The sequence below is a fragment of the Meles meles genome, chromosome 19 (assembly GCF_922984935.1).
Source record: "Meles meles chromosome 19, mMelMel3.1 paternal haplotype, whole genome shotgun sequence".
Classification (NCBI taxonomy): Eukaryota; Metazoa; Chordata; class Mammalia; order Carnivora; family Mustelidae; genus Meles; species Meles meles.
The window spans coordinates 26080652-26096161 of record NC_060084.1 but is presented as its reverse complement, the minus strand read 5'-3'; the positions used below and the strand labels follow the sequence as shown (position 1 = coordinate 26096161).

The following is a 15510-nucleotide window of genomic DNA, read 5'->3' as shown; positions in this document are numbered from 1 at the left end:
AAGTAGATGAGTGGTTGCCAGGGCTTAGGGGAAGGAGTCCTGGGGAGTCCGTATTTCATGAGTACAGGGGTTTAGTTTTGCAAGATGAAGAAGATTGTGGAGATGGATGGTGGTAAAGCTCGTACAATATTGTGAATGTACTGAATGCCACAGAACTGCACACTTAAAAGTGGTCAAAATGGGAAATTCTATGTTATATATTTTACAAAAAGGAAAGTGAGTTGAGATTGATCAAATCAAAGTATGCTTAAGTACATAGTTTTTCCCCAGAAACCACCAAACCTAAGAAATCACAATAGGGAAAACAAATTCCTCAATAAAGGAAAGATGGAAGGGAAAAATTCTCTTTTAGACTGCACTTTGTGTTTCTGAACTGAATGAAAACATCATCATTTGTAAAAAAAAAAAAAAAATCAGAATCTTACGATTCTCCCCACTTCTTTGAAAATTTCAACATGATTTTGTGAACTCCACTGAAACTCAGCAGGGTCAGTAGGGTCAGTAAGTCCAGTAAGCCAGACCTGCCAGGATCCCTAGTTTAATCGGTCCTTCCCAACCCAGGACCGGGCCAAGGCTGAGGCTTTGAACAAAAAGCTCCGCAAACAGCTGGCTGAGTTCCGCTCGCCCCAGGTGATGGTGTACGTGCGGGAGAAGATCTTCAATGGGGAACTGGAGAAGACCATCAAGATGTGGGAAAGGAAAGTGGAGATTGCAGAGGTAAGTTCCAGAGAACCCCCAAGACAGGCAGTCTTACATGTCGTTCACATTCTTGTCTAGGGTTTTGCTTTTTAAGCTAAGAATACCAATGTTCGGACATGTAATGTCTATGAGAAATCTCAGCAGTTCCTTCAAGTCTTATAGGAAAATGAAGGATGCCCTTGGATGCCCTTTCTTTTTTTTTTTTTTTTAAGTTGCCTTTTCAGTGTTAGGAACAGGGTCTTTTCAAGTGATCAGGAGGAGACTCGGTAGTAATCATGTTTTTAGTTGCTTGTTTTCTTAATGAATTCTGGAAGTTTCTGAATCACTTCCCCCATCATTGGTGATTTAGTCATTGCTACTTTATACATGGAGAAGCCAGTTTTTAAAAAAATGAGATAATAATGGATTTTTAATATCAGAACCTGATTCCATGCATTTACATAGTTGCCATGGGTCTTTCATCCTTAGTAACCCCACAGCCTTTCTGTATGATACAGCGCGCTCAGAGCACCCTAGCCCTTTGTGAGCGTGGAGGAGAAAATGAGAAAGGTGCAAAGGGTCAGACAAAAGGAAGTGAAAGCACCAGGTCTGCCACAGGCTGGGTTGCATACGGAGGACACTGGAGACATCAGCAGAGTAGCTCAGAAACCCAGGCAGGTCACTTTGGAAGCCTGGCTTTTTCCTGTCTAGACCCAGGCTCCTTTTCTCCCAGTACTTTCTCTTGCCCTTCCCATAGCCACTTGGTGGCAGGGAGTGAATTAGGATCCAAACTTGGGCCCATCAGATTTGGAGCCAAGAAGCAACCCCATAGGAACCTGCAGCCTCTCCCTTCACCGACAGAAACAAACTCTTGAAGAGTCTTGCAGCCTCGAATTGCCCACACACACACACACCCCCTGCAGCCTTGCAGGGCTAGATGCAGGTTGTGTTCTAGAAAAATCACAATTGCTTTTCCCCAAATGACCTTCTCCCCACCCCACCCCCTTTTTCCTTTTTGCAGATGTCCTTAAAAGGCTACCGCAAGGCATGGAATAAAATGAAAACCACCAATGAGCAGTTGCAGGCAATTTGCCCCCCTGAGAAATAGCCTGAGGGAGGACACGGCTGCAGACCAGCGGGATCCATTAAAGTCATCAGCTCCTTTCCAGTCAAGGGGTCCTCTCACTGTTCCCTGTGCTGCGTGGTGTCCCCGACTCTGGAGCCGTTAACACCGAAAGAACCACAGGGCACTCTAATGGTTTGACACTTGTTAGCCCACATTTAGTTCACAAGCACAAAGGAAAGTGGCCATCCCGCATGCGGGAGTGGGGCAGAGGAGAGAGCCAGCCCAGAATGCGCCCTGGGCCTGTCCGTGGCAGCCTGGGTGTGCCAACTCAAAATGACAGACACCAAAACAGCGTGGTGGCTGCCAGGCACTCAGCATCCTGAGCTTACTCTTCAGTTGGGAGGATTAGCTCCTAGACTAGATACTGTTGCAAAAGAAAACCAGCACAGAGAAAAACAAGATAATTTCTTGGGACTGATGTAACCTATTCTGACCTGAAGTAGACCCACCACTGTCCCCAGCCTCCCCGTAATAGTCATAGTACATGGGTTGTGCGGCCATAACAGAAGACTTGCCTAATTCCCCTAACCCTTTCTCCCCCATGTCTAGACTCTTTCTAGAGCTGTTTGTTGGCAACACTGGAAATGTTGGCAATGTTGGCAATGTTGGCAATGTGTGAGAGGTGACCTTTACATGTCCTTGCATGTATGTTTGGGACCATTCACCCTGGCCCAGCCCGGAATGTTTTTTCGGCGTTATGATGACATGTGATGAGTAGCTGGAGAAAGGAAACGGTTCCTCCCAGTGGTGGAACGAAGACAGGGGACGGCTGGTTTTCTTAGTCTTGGACATAATCCAGTCGCTATAGTCTTCCACCTTGATGTACAGAAATAGGCCAGGGCATTTCTCACCACCGTGGGACAAGATTCCTGTGAGCACCCACATGTTCAGTTTCTGGAGCTGGCACATCATTGGGTTTCCTGGGTCCCCCTGTGACAAAAGACAGAAGGCTTCAGGTCTTAGAAAAACTTATTTTTTAGAAAAAGATATCCTTCTGCAATTTATTATTTGTTCTAGAAATGCTTTACGCTAGTTCTCATTGGAGATGGGGTAAATTATAGGCTACCGATTCCAAACTAGGCGGCCACTACCACAAATTCCAACACGATGACTTTTTCTTTTATTATGCAAAGTATATGTAGGTTTCTGCAGTTTGCCCTAGCTTTCTGGTTCCCATTTCATTTTCATGCCCCTTTGACTAAATCCTCACCGTCTTTTAGTTTCTCATTCCTCAAATGTTGACACACACCCCCCCCTCCCCGTTTCTGGCTAGAATGCTTATATTTTTTCTTCTCCTCTCTGCTTTGTTTCGGTCCTTCATTTAAGCTGCTCCCTCCATCCCACACTCCTGCCGAGGTCAGAGTCACATACCCCCAGGAGCACTGGCCAGGGACGTTCACAACCTTTCCACCCAGGGCAGCTGTCTATCCGAACCCCTGCTCTTCAGCCCTGCCCATGCTCCCACAGGAAGTCCTCCGCCACACAGACTTTATCTCCCTTCAAGGGAGCGTGTGGGAGCTCGGCACACTTCCCTGCATACGTGACCCCAGTGAGTCACCTACTGGTCTCTGAATTAAAGTGTTTGTACCACAGGCAGAACTCCTAACACCATGCCTGGCGTACAGTCTGCGCTCAATAAAGAATCAGCTGCCATTATTCTGGTGTCTAGAAAAGGCCATCACTTTTCTGTGAAAAGCTGAGAAATACGGGAATAGCAACAAGACAACTTCTAGGTATCATTTACCTTACTACCCCACCCCGAGGTTCCCCTTTAGGGAATACCTGACCCCCATTCCAGCTCTGCGGTCCATCTTGGCCCAAGAGGGGTTGTCATTCAAAGGCTAGCCAGGCCCTTTGATCTGCGTGGCTGCCTCTGTAGAAGGACAGGGCAAGCACACATTGCTCTCGCTGCCCTGTGCTGCCAGGGAGCAGAGAGCAGAGATTTCATCCCAAGTTCTGGCTGGCAGTGGTAGTACTGTTGAGTCGGCTCCTGTCTGCACCTGCTTGTGTCTACCTGGGCACAGAGGCTCTTGGGCCAAGCATAGCGTGGTCTCCCCTCCTGTCACCAGTCCCACCCCTAGTTTACTTAAACTGTGGTTTCATAGCTTGAGGAAGAAAAACAATGCAGTTTAGGACAAATGGTTTGATGAATGAATGTGGGGTAGACCTTCCTGGCTGTGGCATGGTTTTGCAAGTTGCCGTGTCTTGTGGGGGTAGCATACACTGCTTTTTCTCTTCCTCATAATCTGTGGAACTGGACTTCTGAAGCCCAACCAGCTAAGAGAAATAGGACAGGGGCTCCTCTGGAGCAGTCCCTCCTCATCTCAGGGGAGCCGCCCCAGCTTAGAGGGGCTCTTTCATTGCATGATCCTCAACCTTGACAGTGAACAAAAGTCCTAATGGTTGTGGGGAAATGGGGGGCAGCGAATTCTGAGTGATTCCACTTTGGGTTGGGTTTCTGGGCACCCATTAGGCAGATACTGGATTTAGGTGGTTTATTGTACCATCATCTACATATTTGAATGACTTTGAGGATCTCTGGACGCTAGAACACGTTTCTGAGAGGAAAGTATTCTAGGTAGACAAGTCACTGTTTGTCTGAGCCAATTTGCAAGCACAGTTCAAAAACAAAGGACTGACTGTAGGTGTGCTCCAGTTAAAAACCAATAGGTAAAAACCAATTTGAACCTTGCGGATAGATTTAAAGAGGTAATCATTTAGAGTATGAGCAGCTTACCATATTCCATTGAATCTAAGATGCTCTTGAAAAATTAGCATCTTTGGAATGAAATGTGTCTCTTAATTGGTTGATGTCAGAGTTCAACTGGCAGCATTTTCTCACTTGACATTCCATAGAAAAAATGTTGTATTCTACAACTTAGAATCTTAGGTTTGATGAAATAAGGTGCTAGATTGATGGAATGGCTGATAGCAGGATTTTGATAAATAGCTATATTTTCTACTGTATTTTAGCACATTATCTACTTTAAAAAGTTGTTAGTCTTCCACCTGGTAGAGAGTCCAGTACAAAGTAGGCACTCGGGGCACCACAGTGGCTCAGTGGGTTAAGTGTTAAGATCCCAGACAGAGTCTTGGGATCCATCCCTGAGTCAGGCTCCTTGCTCAGCGGGGAGTCTGCTTCTCCCTCTGCCTCTCCCCCACCCCTGGCTTGTATTCTCTTTCTCTTGCTCACTCTCTCCCCCTCAAATAAATAAGTAAATAAAATCTTTTAAAAAGTAGGCCCTCAAAAAAAAAAAAAAGTAGGCCCTCAATAAATGTTGAACCAACTTTGGAAGGTCAAACTTACTGCCTAATGAAACACAGTCCTTCAAACATTTGCAATAAAATTACTTTTAGAAAGAATAGTCTGCATATAGGTATTTTCCCCTCTTTCTCTAAAATACTTTCCCTAGATCATCTGGAAAAAAAATTTCCCCACCAGGGCATCCTGAGTGGATAATCAACACTTACAGAGGAGAAAAAGTACCTGGAAATCTGGTGGACCTATGTTTTCATCCTTATCCTAATGTTTATTAACTGTGTGACCTCTGTAAACCACACCTTCTCTTGGTGTGAACATGAGGGAGACTGGACCAAGGGCTTGTGAATTTCGCCCATTTTGCTGAGGCAGTAGAAGCACATCTATACAGCCCGCATCCGGATGGAGGGCAGGGCTTCTTACAGAAAAAAACTTCGATAACTGATGAGCACCTAGCATCAGAGTCTAGGGTCCATAGAAGCTGAAGACGAGGACCCCACCCTGTGGACACGCTCGAAGTATATCTGCATGCATGGTTTGAACTCACACTTCCAAACTTCTAGCCAGTGAGAAAACGTCTATGACTTAGACATGCTTAATCATGTCACAGTGAAAATGGTGCCTGTTAAGGCCATCCAGTAGATTTTTATTGAGCACATGCCAAGTGCTGGGAAACAGCTAGAAATCCCAGATGCCAGTCCCTGCCAGTTCCCATGGAATTCATCATGCAACGAGGGAGGGTCCCAAGGCTCCCTTGAAATGACCACTCCTAATCTCAGACTTTAGCTTTTACTCCATCATGTTCTTACCAAGCAGACAGCATCGGTTTCCTGCTCTACGTGATTGCCACATCCTGTTTGCTTGATTCTGTGTAAAGGACACAGGTCGATGTCTTTCACGGAGATTTTCCTCAGGATACTCATCGTCATGTGATTTCCTGTCTGGACCATGCAACAGAGAGCCAGGAATTATTAACAAGAAGACATTGCCTATGTCAATTCAACTACAGCTCACATATCCAGATGGGAATGAGTAGAAAATGTTCTGATAAACCCCTTTTCCTTATAGAAGTCAGAACATGTGTCTGAGTTTTTCTGAAAACTACCTTTGCTTTGAACTTGAATCTGAAAGTGAACATATTCCACCCTTCTTCCACATCTAGAGAGAATACATTTCCTTGTTCATGTCCCAAGGAAACAAAGATGGCTTACCCAAAAGGATAATCAGCTCTAGTTCAGGGAATAAGATTCCCTGACCCCTCTCTAACTTTGCACTCACTTCAGGTCATTCCCTGCCTACGTACTTCTAATTTTGGTGTAGGACTAGAAGAAAAAGGATCAAATGTAAGAACGGTCACAGATAAGGCAATCATTGCAAATCTTGACTGATTACGTGAAGGTTCCAGCCCAACTCCAGAATCTTGAGCAGCCTGAATTATTAAGATAAGCCCCAGAACTGTTCATCCAAGTCACCCCCACCGCTAGCACACACACAGCCTCCTCTAGGAGAAGGAAGGCATTAACTGCAGACGTGGGATTCCATCCTGCCACCCAGCAGTTCCACAAGACTGGGGACACATGCAGCTTTCTGCCGAGGAAGCAGATGGGCTGGACCAGGCTGCTGAACTCTATTGCCGTGTCTGTCTTCAGGAGGGCTATGTTATTCGTCATGGTTTCATTATCAAACTCCTCATGGATGATGATGGTGTTGACTGGATACTCTTCATGAGAAATCACTTTGGCATCCATCTTAGCTATACCAACTATAATGATGACGTCCTTCCTAGAGAGAGAGAAGGGAATCTTGAGAAGCTAAGGCATGATGAAAGAGTCACCCTTCCCTGTTTTCATATTTACTGTTTTGTTTTTGTTTTTGTTTTCGTTTTTGTTTTGCTTGGAATACTCATTCAGCTCATTTTTCCTGGGTTAATTTTTACTGACCCCTTTGAACCCAGTCCCTAGGAAATCTTTTCTGAACCCCTAGGCTTGTGTCCTCCTTTGTGAGCCCATAGCATCTTGGGAATCCTCCATCTGAACATCATTTGTCCTACCACCCAAAAATAATCGCTAAGTTGTGGCTGATTATCTTTTTTTCATACTTTTCCCATGGTTTTATTTATTATTATTTTTTTTTTTACATGGTCATTGTTACGGCCAAGATGTAATCTTGACTTGATTTCAGCGCTTAACATAAACATCTTATCTTTTCATATTATATACTCTGTAAATACTCTTCAGAGAAATTCTGGTTTTAATAATGATGGCTGTTTTCCCTTTCTCCTCTTGGGAATCACCCAAGGAACTATAGCAGAGTATAAGAGGACAGTCCAGAAAGAAACTGAGGATATAGTCATCTTCCATGAAATTATAACTCTAAAATGAACACCAAAACAAAAACTCAAACTTCCCAAATCTGTCAGAAGAGACATACAAAACAAAACAAAGGCATAGTGTGAAAAGAAAAGAAGCAACAAAAGCAGAAAACATAACCTAAAATAAAGCAAGAAGCAGGAGTTTCGTTCTGACCATCAATTCCAAGCAGAAGAGCACGAAGTAAGACAAAGAGAGGCTCTAAATGATGAGAAAGAATTCAGTCTACAGTCTACAGTAAAGATGTCATAGTCATAAACATCTGCAGCCCATGACATAATGTTCACAAAGGGAACACTCAGGAAACAGAAAAAGCCTGAAGCTTGTTTGTGATAGATTTTCATTTACCTTTGGCAGCCTAGGACAGATCAAGGACATTACCTCTCCTGGTTTTATATATTAAATTGTACACCAAAGACAGAATGAAATTTGAATTTTAACTGTGGAAAATATTCACACGGATCACATATAGTAGACCGCAAGGACAACTCCAACAAATTCCTAAATAGATCAGTTCACCATGAAGTATAACTCAAAATTCAATAATGTCAGAAAACAAAATAGACAAAACACCCCACTACCTGGGTATTTAAAAACTTTGTCTTTAATAAAACTCTAAGGCAAAGAGAAAATCAAAACTGAAACAGACCAGATAGAAAATAGCAATAATGAAAACACAACACGGAAAGCAGAACCTTTCTGGAAGGCTAGTTGGCAATGGCTACTATTATTTGGCTGAGTCTTTCCGCTCCTGGGTTATTTATGCTACAGGACATTGCATGTGTGTGGAATAACATATGTACAAATATATCTACTGCAGCATTTTTGTACCAGTAAAAGATCGGAGGCAACCCCAATTTCCATTCATAGAGGACTGTGCAATTATAGTAGATCTGTCTTGGGATATTGCGCAGCTGATAAATGTGGGCGCTCTCTATGTAATGGTAAGAAAAGTCGGCTCCACATTCCCGGTAGAATGAAAAAGACTACGAGTGTAACACTGTGTTGGTGTGCTACCAACTATATGGAGGTTGTTATAGACTGGACTGTGTCCTGCCAAATTTGTAGGTGAAGTCCTAGCCCCAAAGGTGACCGTATTTGGAGAGAGGGCCTTTAAGGAGGTATTTAAGATCAAGTGGGCTCCTAAGTATGGGGCCCTAATCTGATAGGACTGGTGTCCTTGTAAGAGGGAACAGAGACACCAGGAGTATTCGCATTGAGGAAAGGCCATGTGAGGACACAGCGAGAAAGCAGTGGTCTGCAAGCCCGAGAGAACCTTCAAGAGAAACCAGTCCTGCTGATCTTGGACTTGATCTTGGACTTCGGCCTCCAAAATGGTGAGAGATAAATTTCTCTTGTCTAAGCCACCCTGTCTGTGGCATTTTCTTATGGCAGTTCTAGCAGTTTAATACAGGGGAAGGAAAATCCTTCCTCTGTCAATAGATGTAAGAATCAATACAGATAGACCTATAGATATATAGATAACCATATATACATTAATTAAGGAAGAATATTCAAGAAACTGATGACAGGCTATGGCTTAAGGGAGGGAGTTAGTCTTTGAAGGCCAGGGGAAAGAAGAAGCTGCTTTTCCTTGTATACCCTTTGGTTCTTCCTGAACATTATACTATGTATATGTATTTTCATTTAAATGCATGTATTTAAAAAAACAAATGCATGTATTTTCAAATAATATAAATCATAAGTATGAAAAATTCAGCAGCTGTACAATATTCCATTAAGAGTTTACACTATTACTTATTTAGCCAATTATAGTAATTATAATCTCTCTCCCCATACTTTGTATGTGTGTATACATTTATATATACCTATAAGGCATATAAATAGTATAAAGAGAGATAGATATGTAATTATATATTATTTATAATCTGTTTTTTATATGCTATACCTGTGAAAGAGTAACTATATTTATCCATGATAATTGGGCATTACATTTCCAGTGTTTTATGTGTAACAAACCATCCTATGAACTTTGTGCATAAAATTTTTCCAGTGGCTGAAGTTACTTCCTTAATGTTGATTCCCAAAAGTGAAATCATGAGGTCAAAAAGTAAGATGTTTTACAGAAAAATTATTCCTTTAATACTATTTGAGGTTTCTTTTTCCTGGTTTACAAGAATGCATATTTACTGTACAGAATTTGAGGAATAGAGAAGTTCAAAGATGAAAATGGAAATCGTGTGCATTCTCAACGTTTAGGAGATAAGTGCTCCTAAAACGTTTGCACATTTCCTTCAAGTCTTTTCTCTGTGTACATATATTTGAGGCAGACATGTTGTTAAGGCCTGAGGTTAAGTTTTTTAAGTGTGGGCTCCTATCAATTCATTTAACAAGACTAGAGTCAGGACCTCTAGTATCAGGAGTCGGTGCCTGGGATTGCAGTAACATGGGGATGGATATCCTTCCTTTGGAGGCTGGAAGGATTTCATTTCACCTTGTAGTCCCCATGGCAGCCAACACACTGGACAGCATGACTTTGACAGCTGGTGATTTTAGGAACCCGAGAGTCCTGGCGAGCAAGTGCCGGGCCAGTAAGAAGCTCTGTTGTCCTGTTACCAGGAATCTACCTCCAGGCCTCCCTAAGCTGAACAGGAAAAGATCCCTCCACCCCCACCCCCAGGGGGCTGTGTAAGTCCCAAAGGCAGAGGTACTGGCCTGTTCTGCAAGACGGATGCGATGCTGATGATCCAGAACTCACTAAGGATGCTGCCAAAAGTCAGGTGGGTGTACTGGGAATCCTGCAGCGACACCACCCACGGGAATTCCTTGTCGTTGACCAAACCCTCCTCGGAAGTTTCTATAACGCTGGCTTTCTGGATGCCACAACCTGCGGGGAAGGTGTGTGGGGACCTCACCGTTGGGGCAAGGAGTCGGTGGCCTGTGGCCACCATCACTGCATCTGACCTCAGGACCCCCTCTCCTGTTGGTTCCCCACTCCTGGCTCTCCATCTTGGTCACCACTAACTCTGCCACTGCCCCTTCGTTTCTTTTCCTAGTGGGTCTTCTTCTCCATAAGAGATGCTTGATAGCATCTTTGAGTCTAGAAATAACCTTAGGCTACCAATGATCACTCTTTGGGCACTTAGCAGCACACTTCAGAGAGTATCTGAAAGCTTTTACATACATCAGTGGTTCTCAACGTGGTCTGGGACCTCTGGGACTCAAGACCCTTTCCAAGGTCTTTAAGTTTAAATGTTTTCATAGGAACACTAAGACACTATTTGTTTTTCTCACCCTCATTTTCTCACTAGTGTGCAGGGGAATTTTCCAGAGGCTACATGATGTCATCACTCTGATGGCTAATAGCACTTGTGAACCTGTGTATTCTTCTGTTTTACATTTTTCCCAGTGTTTAATTTCTAATATGGTAAAGATGGGAATATACAGCATCATAACAAAAATTTGTGGGGGGAGGTCCTCAATAATTTTTAAGAATATAAAGGGGTCCCAAGACCAAAATGTTTGAACACTGCTGATATATACTACTTCATATAATTCCTCCAACAGAATGGAGGTGGGCGCTGTCATTCCCCGTTTGTGGGGGGAAAGCATCAGATTCTAGAGCTGGTAAGCACTGTCCAAGTTACACAGCTGGTCGGCTACAGGGCCAGAATTCAAACTCCATACACCTTCAACCCCTCACCGTCCCTGTTCCAGCCAACATTCCACATCCTCAGATCTGTCCTTGCTGTTCCCTGCCTCAGCAGTTGGCATGCGTGGCTCCCCCATGTCTGTTTTGCTTGCCGGTGTATCCCTAGAGGGATACACCTGGCCCACAGTAAGTGCTCAGTAAATCACCTGGTGAATGAATAAGAACATTTTGCCATATCAGGCACTTCCTGAAGTCTTGTCATCAAGGGGCTAAAAGTTCCCACCAGATGGAGACTGCACCTGGCCCATTCAGGCAAGCTTGGCCTTTGCCTTCTCAAGCCCTCAAATGAGTTGCCTCCCACTCGGCAGTCTCTTGGGGAGTCCGGATTCTTTTTCAAATGAGAGTTAAATGTTGCCTAAAGTTTTAAATAATATTCTCCCCCTGCCAGGCCTGGTTTCACCCAAGATGCTGTATTGCTGTGTATTAAAAAAGAAGTCCATATACATAGAATCACGGAGAGTGTAACTGTGACAGAGCAGGAAAGACCCTTGAAGCACAAAGCCCCAGACTGGGTGAGCCAAGCCTCCTACTTTCCAGGCACCATTATGGGGTAGCGTACATGTGGGGTGTTTTGCTCTTGTGGACTGCTGACTCCCTCCCCTGCCCTGTGTCCTCCCTCCCATGCCACTCTTCCTGACCCAAGCGTCCCCAAGCCCAGCCTCCTTACTGGACCTAGAAGTGTCTGTCCCATCCTCGGTACGCAGAGTGGAAGGCAGGGATTCTCAGCTCAGCTGCACGTTGCAGTCCTGCACTGCCCAGCGCTTCCCAGGCCCCTGGGGATGGGCTGTTGCACTGGCATTTCAAACAGCCTCCCCAGGTAGTTTCTAATGTGTATTCAGGGTTGAGAGCTACGAGTGTTTTGGGAGGGCCCCAGAGGCAGTGTCCCAGGTACAGTTGGCCCCTATGCCGTGAGACCTGGGACAAGCCACTTCACCTCTCTGGGCCTCAGTTTCCTCTTTTGAAATGTGTGGTGATGCACCTCTTGGAGTTGTAAAGATCACACCAGGAGACACTATGCGAAGGTGCTTTGCAAATTCTATCCTCATGACTGATCATGCTAAAGCCAAGGCATCCCAAAAAAGGATGATTCCTTTTTTTTTTTTTTTTAATGTAAACCACTACTCTGGTTGCTATTTATGAATCCCAGATCACAAGTACTCAGTACTTGTTTCTAAATTGGTGGCCCTGGGTGACAGGTGTGACATGGTAGGCACCACTATCCAGCTATGGGTCAGATCATTGGTGGCTATGTTTTCGGCCAGTTACTCAATTCACGGGACACTGGCAGTCTCTAGTGAACAAAGTTATGACTCACCCAGCCCAACAAGAACGTATGGATGGGTGATGACTATTGCTCTCTGAAAGCTCTAGTTGGATAGTTTATTTGACATTACAAAACCCTTGGATATAAAGAGGAAATCTGACTCAAAAATGAAATGTTTGCCCTGGGTCACTTGCCTGAGGCTTTTTAAGAGGGAGGGGAGGCCCTTTCTGTTTTGTGGGCATCCCTTGGTCTTTTGGGGGCTGCAAGGAAGTGGAGTAGGCTAGGAAGGTAGGGGGTTCACCCTTGATGTGGGGGTGTGTGGGGGGGTGGGGTGGAGGAGAGTGGATGCTCTTGTCATGTTTCCCATAGAACTCCGGGAAGTTAGGACAGAGCCAGCTGGTGGCAGCCAGAGTCACAGAGCTTGCTTTAGTCAGGTGCTCCCCTCTCCGCCTGCCCCTTTCTAGCTGGAATCTTAGTCCTGGACAACCAGGAGGTCAAGGAGAGACTGAGGCCCCAGCAGGCTCCTAGGTACCTCCTTCCTCCTGGGTCCAGCCCTGCAATTGAGGGTCTGTTTGGCAAACACTCTTTTGGATTAGAGAGAAAAGGTTTCATTGGGACAACAATACTGAAGTAGAAACACAGGGAGGGCGTGGTTCCCAAGGGTACCAGCTGCACCACAGGCCCCCACCCAGTAGGGGGAAGGACATCCCTACCTCGTGGTGCCTGGGGGATGAGCCCCAGGAAGAGTAGGGTGGGCTTTCTGAACAGGCCTTTCGGTAGCCCGAGGCTTACTTTCCTAATGGCAGTCTTGCCGGATCAGCTCTGACATCAGACTGTGAAAGCCAGAAGCCAGTTGCCTATATCCACACCCCAGCTCCCCTTATTTGCCTGATTCCAACCACCCACGCCTGATATCCAAGCAGAGCCCTGTGAGTCAGCTTCCCCCGGGGTCCCTCTCTGGACATCCCGGGTCTTTCCCTGGCCCATTCCCCCTGCGTGACACGAGCAGCTCAAGTCCTCACAGCGAGGAGTGTACTCACTGTGAGGAGCATACTCACTGGCGGAGGAGTGCGAGACGTACAGCAGAACTAGGAGCATCCCTCGCACCTCTGCCATCCCCAAAGCGAACTGCAGCGGACACCATGGGCAGCTGTGAAAACACAACATCCAAAGGCACAGGCTTTTCCTCTCCTCCCCAAAGCGGCGACTTCCCCTCCACTCCCGACCCCTGGCGTCAGATGCCCTGCCTCTTTCCTTTCCACTGACAAAGCTTCCAAGATGTGGGAAACCAGACCTGTCACGTCCCAATTGCTTGGTTCCGTGCAGTGAAGAGCTCCGGGCCCAGCTGCCCAGCGCTGATAGTCTTGGGATTGGAAAGGTGGCCTATGGAGAGGAGACAGCCTTCGCTTGTTAGTTTTCTCCTCGATCCAGCCAGGGTCCCCGGGCTTCCCAGAGAGTTGGGGCTCAGAAAAGAGTTGTTTCTTGACTCATGGAACTCGACCCTTTTCTTAACTCTGTAGCCTTAAAATGCTGCTGAAAGAAAAAGCAGGGTTTAGGGCAAGCCCACCCCCAGTTTTGCCCGTCCTCCTACACGCGGAGGGCTCCAATAATGCTGGGATTTCTTCTAACTACTGACAGCTTGTAATTTTACATAGCAATGGCCCAGCATGTAGCTCAGCTAATGTGTACAATAACGCTGTGAGGTAGACAGTATCACTGTCCCCATTTTACAGATCCAGAAACTGACATTCAGACACGGAGAAGCCTGCCCAAGGTCACACAACTGCCAAGTGGTGGAGCTGGAATTTGAACTGGGGTCTGAGTTCAAAGCCCACACGTGTCTCACCATCCACCATACCACCAGGCCCACCCTTGCCTCAAACAATGCACAGTGGCCGTTCTCAGTCACCATGTTCCACTCATGACACTGATGTTTCTTGTTGTCCGGATGGCTCTCAGAGTCTTCTGTGAACTGCTACTGCCAAAGGAGAAATGAACTCACTCTGACCTTACACAGCAGAGCTCAACAGAGGGATTCCTTCTGCCACCTTAGGAAGAATGTTCCATTATGGCATCATCGTTCCCATGGTGTCACCAAGCAAACGTCTAGACATGGAGACCTAGGAGGAGCCAGGATGAAAAGCCTGCCTGTTTCCTAAACTTGGCAGGGCTCTTCCGGAGAAGAAGAAGACATCCCTTTTGCTAGATCACAAAGCCCTGTCCATGTGGCCGTGGTCTGTCTACATCCTCAGCACCCGCCCTGTGTCTACATGACTTTGTCAGAGTGGATGGAAGAAGCCCATGACTAGGCTGGGTTGGGTTTTTCCGACCCCAATGAGCATTCTGACACTCTCAGTGTGGTTTTCTGGGGCTCAGTTTCCCTTAGTGTTTCAGCTTGCAGGTCTGAATTAAGCCACCAGACTGGCTGTGCCAAACCACGGGGCCAGATGGGATCTGCACTCCAGCCCCCACGAGCAGTTTTGGTTTCAGCACAAATGCCAGAACCTGAGAGAAGTGTTGACAACATTGTGGTAACATGTAACTCCGCGGGATCCCAGGCTGCCAGCTCAGTTGCATGAAAGATGTTTGTTAGACAGGTAGGTGAATGGCTGATGGAAGGAAAGACAGCTGGACAGTCTGACTCAGAAGGTAGTCACTATCTCCTTCCCCTCAAGATTCCCCTGACGTTCTTCGTGCCTCATGATAATCTGTCACCTTTAACACTGAGCAGTGATTGGCTTCGGCTGGAGAAGAGCAGAATGGGAAAGATTTGGGGCAGTGGAAGATACGGGAGTTGACCCTTCAAGTCTGTTTCTCATCGCGGTGTCAAAACGCTTTCATATGTATTTTCTCGTTCACGATTTACAATCACCCCGCCAGGATGAAGGAATTACGTGAGCTTTCCCCATGGGAACGGTGGCTCAGAGTGGAAAAGTCACTTCCCTACAGCCACACACCTGGAGAGTGGCCGGGACAGGACTCCAACCCAGATCCCTCCAACTCCAGGATGGTGAGCTGTGTCCGAGTCTGCATTTCTCAGCCTGGACCTTGTGCTGCCTGATAGGGGACTGAGGCAGAAGCGGTGATTAGGGCAAAGTCAGGGGCTGCTCTCTCTCTCTCTTTTAAAAATTATATTATGTT

General features: G+C 45.9%; 2 protein-coding genes across 3 annotated transcripts in view; one reads left to right on the top strand and one right to left on the bottom strand.

Annotated features, from left to right (window-relative positions):
* CCDC113 (coiled-coil domain containing 113) overlaps positions 1-2119 on the top strand; it is a 28104-nt gene extending 25985 nt beyond the window's left edge. Inside the window, exons 8-9 of one of the 2 annotated variants that reach the window (XM_045986695.1) lie at positions 562-717; positions 1700-2119. In XM_045986695.1, coding sequence (XP_045842651.1) covers positions 562-717; positions 1700-1786 — 243 coding nt within the window. In that variant the 3' untranslated portion in view covers positions 1787-2119. The remainder of the gene's footprint in view (positions 1-561; positions 718-1699) is intronic. The other variant, XM_045986696.1, reaches the window with a different exon arrangement.
* A 7-nt stretch (positions 2120-2126) lies between these two features.
* On the bottom strand, positions 2127-6845 carry PRSS54 (serine protease 54). Its single transcript, XM_045986697.1, has 3 exons — positions 6587-6845; positions 5873-6004; positions 2127-2734 (listed from the first exon to the last, which is right to left on the bottom strand). Exons 1-3 carry the CDS (start codon positions 6809-6811, stop codon positions 2162-2164), a joined length of 930 nt encoding a protein of 309 aa, XP_045842653.1. The 5' UTR covers positions 6812-6845; the 3' UTR covers positions 2127-2161.
* Between the last annotated feature and the right edge of the window lie 8665 nt (positions 6846-15510).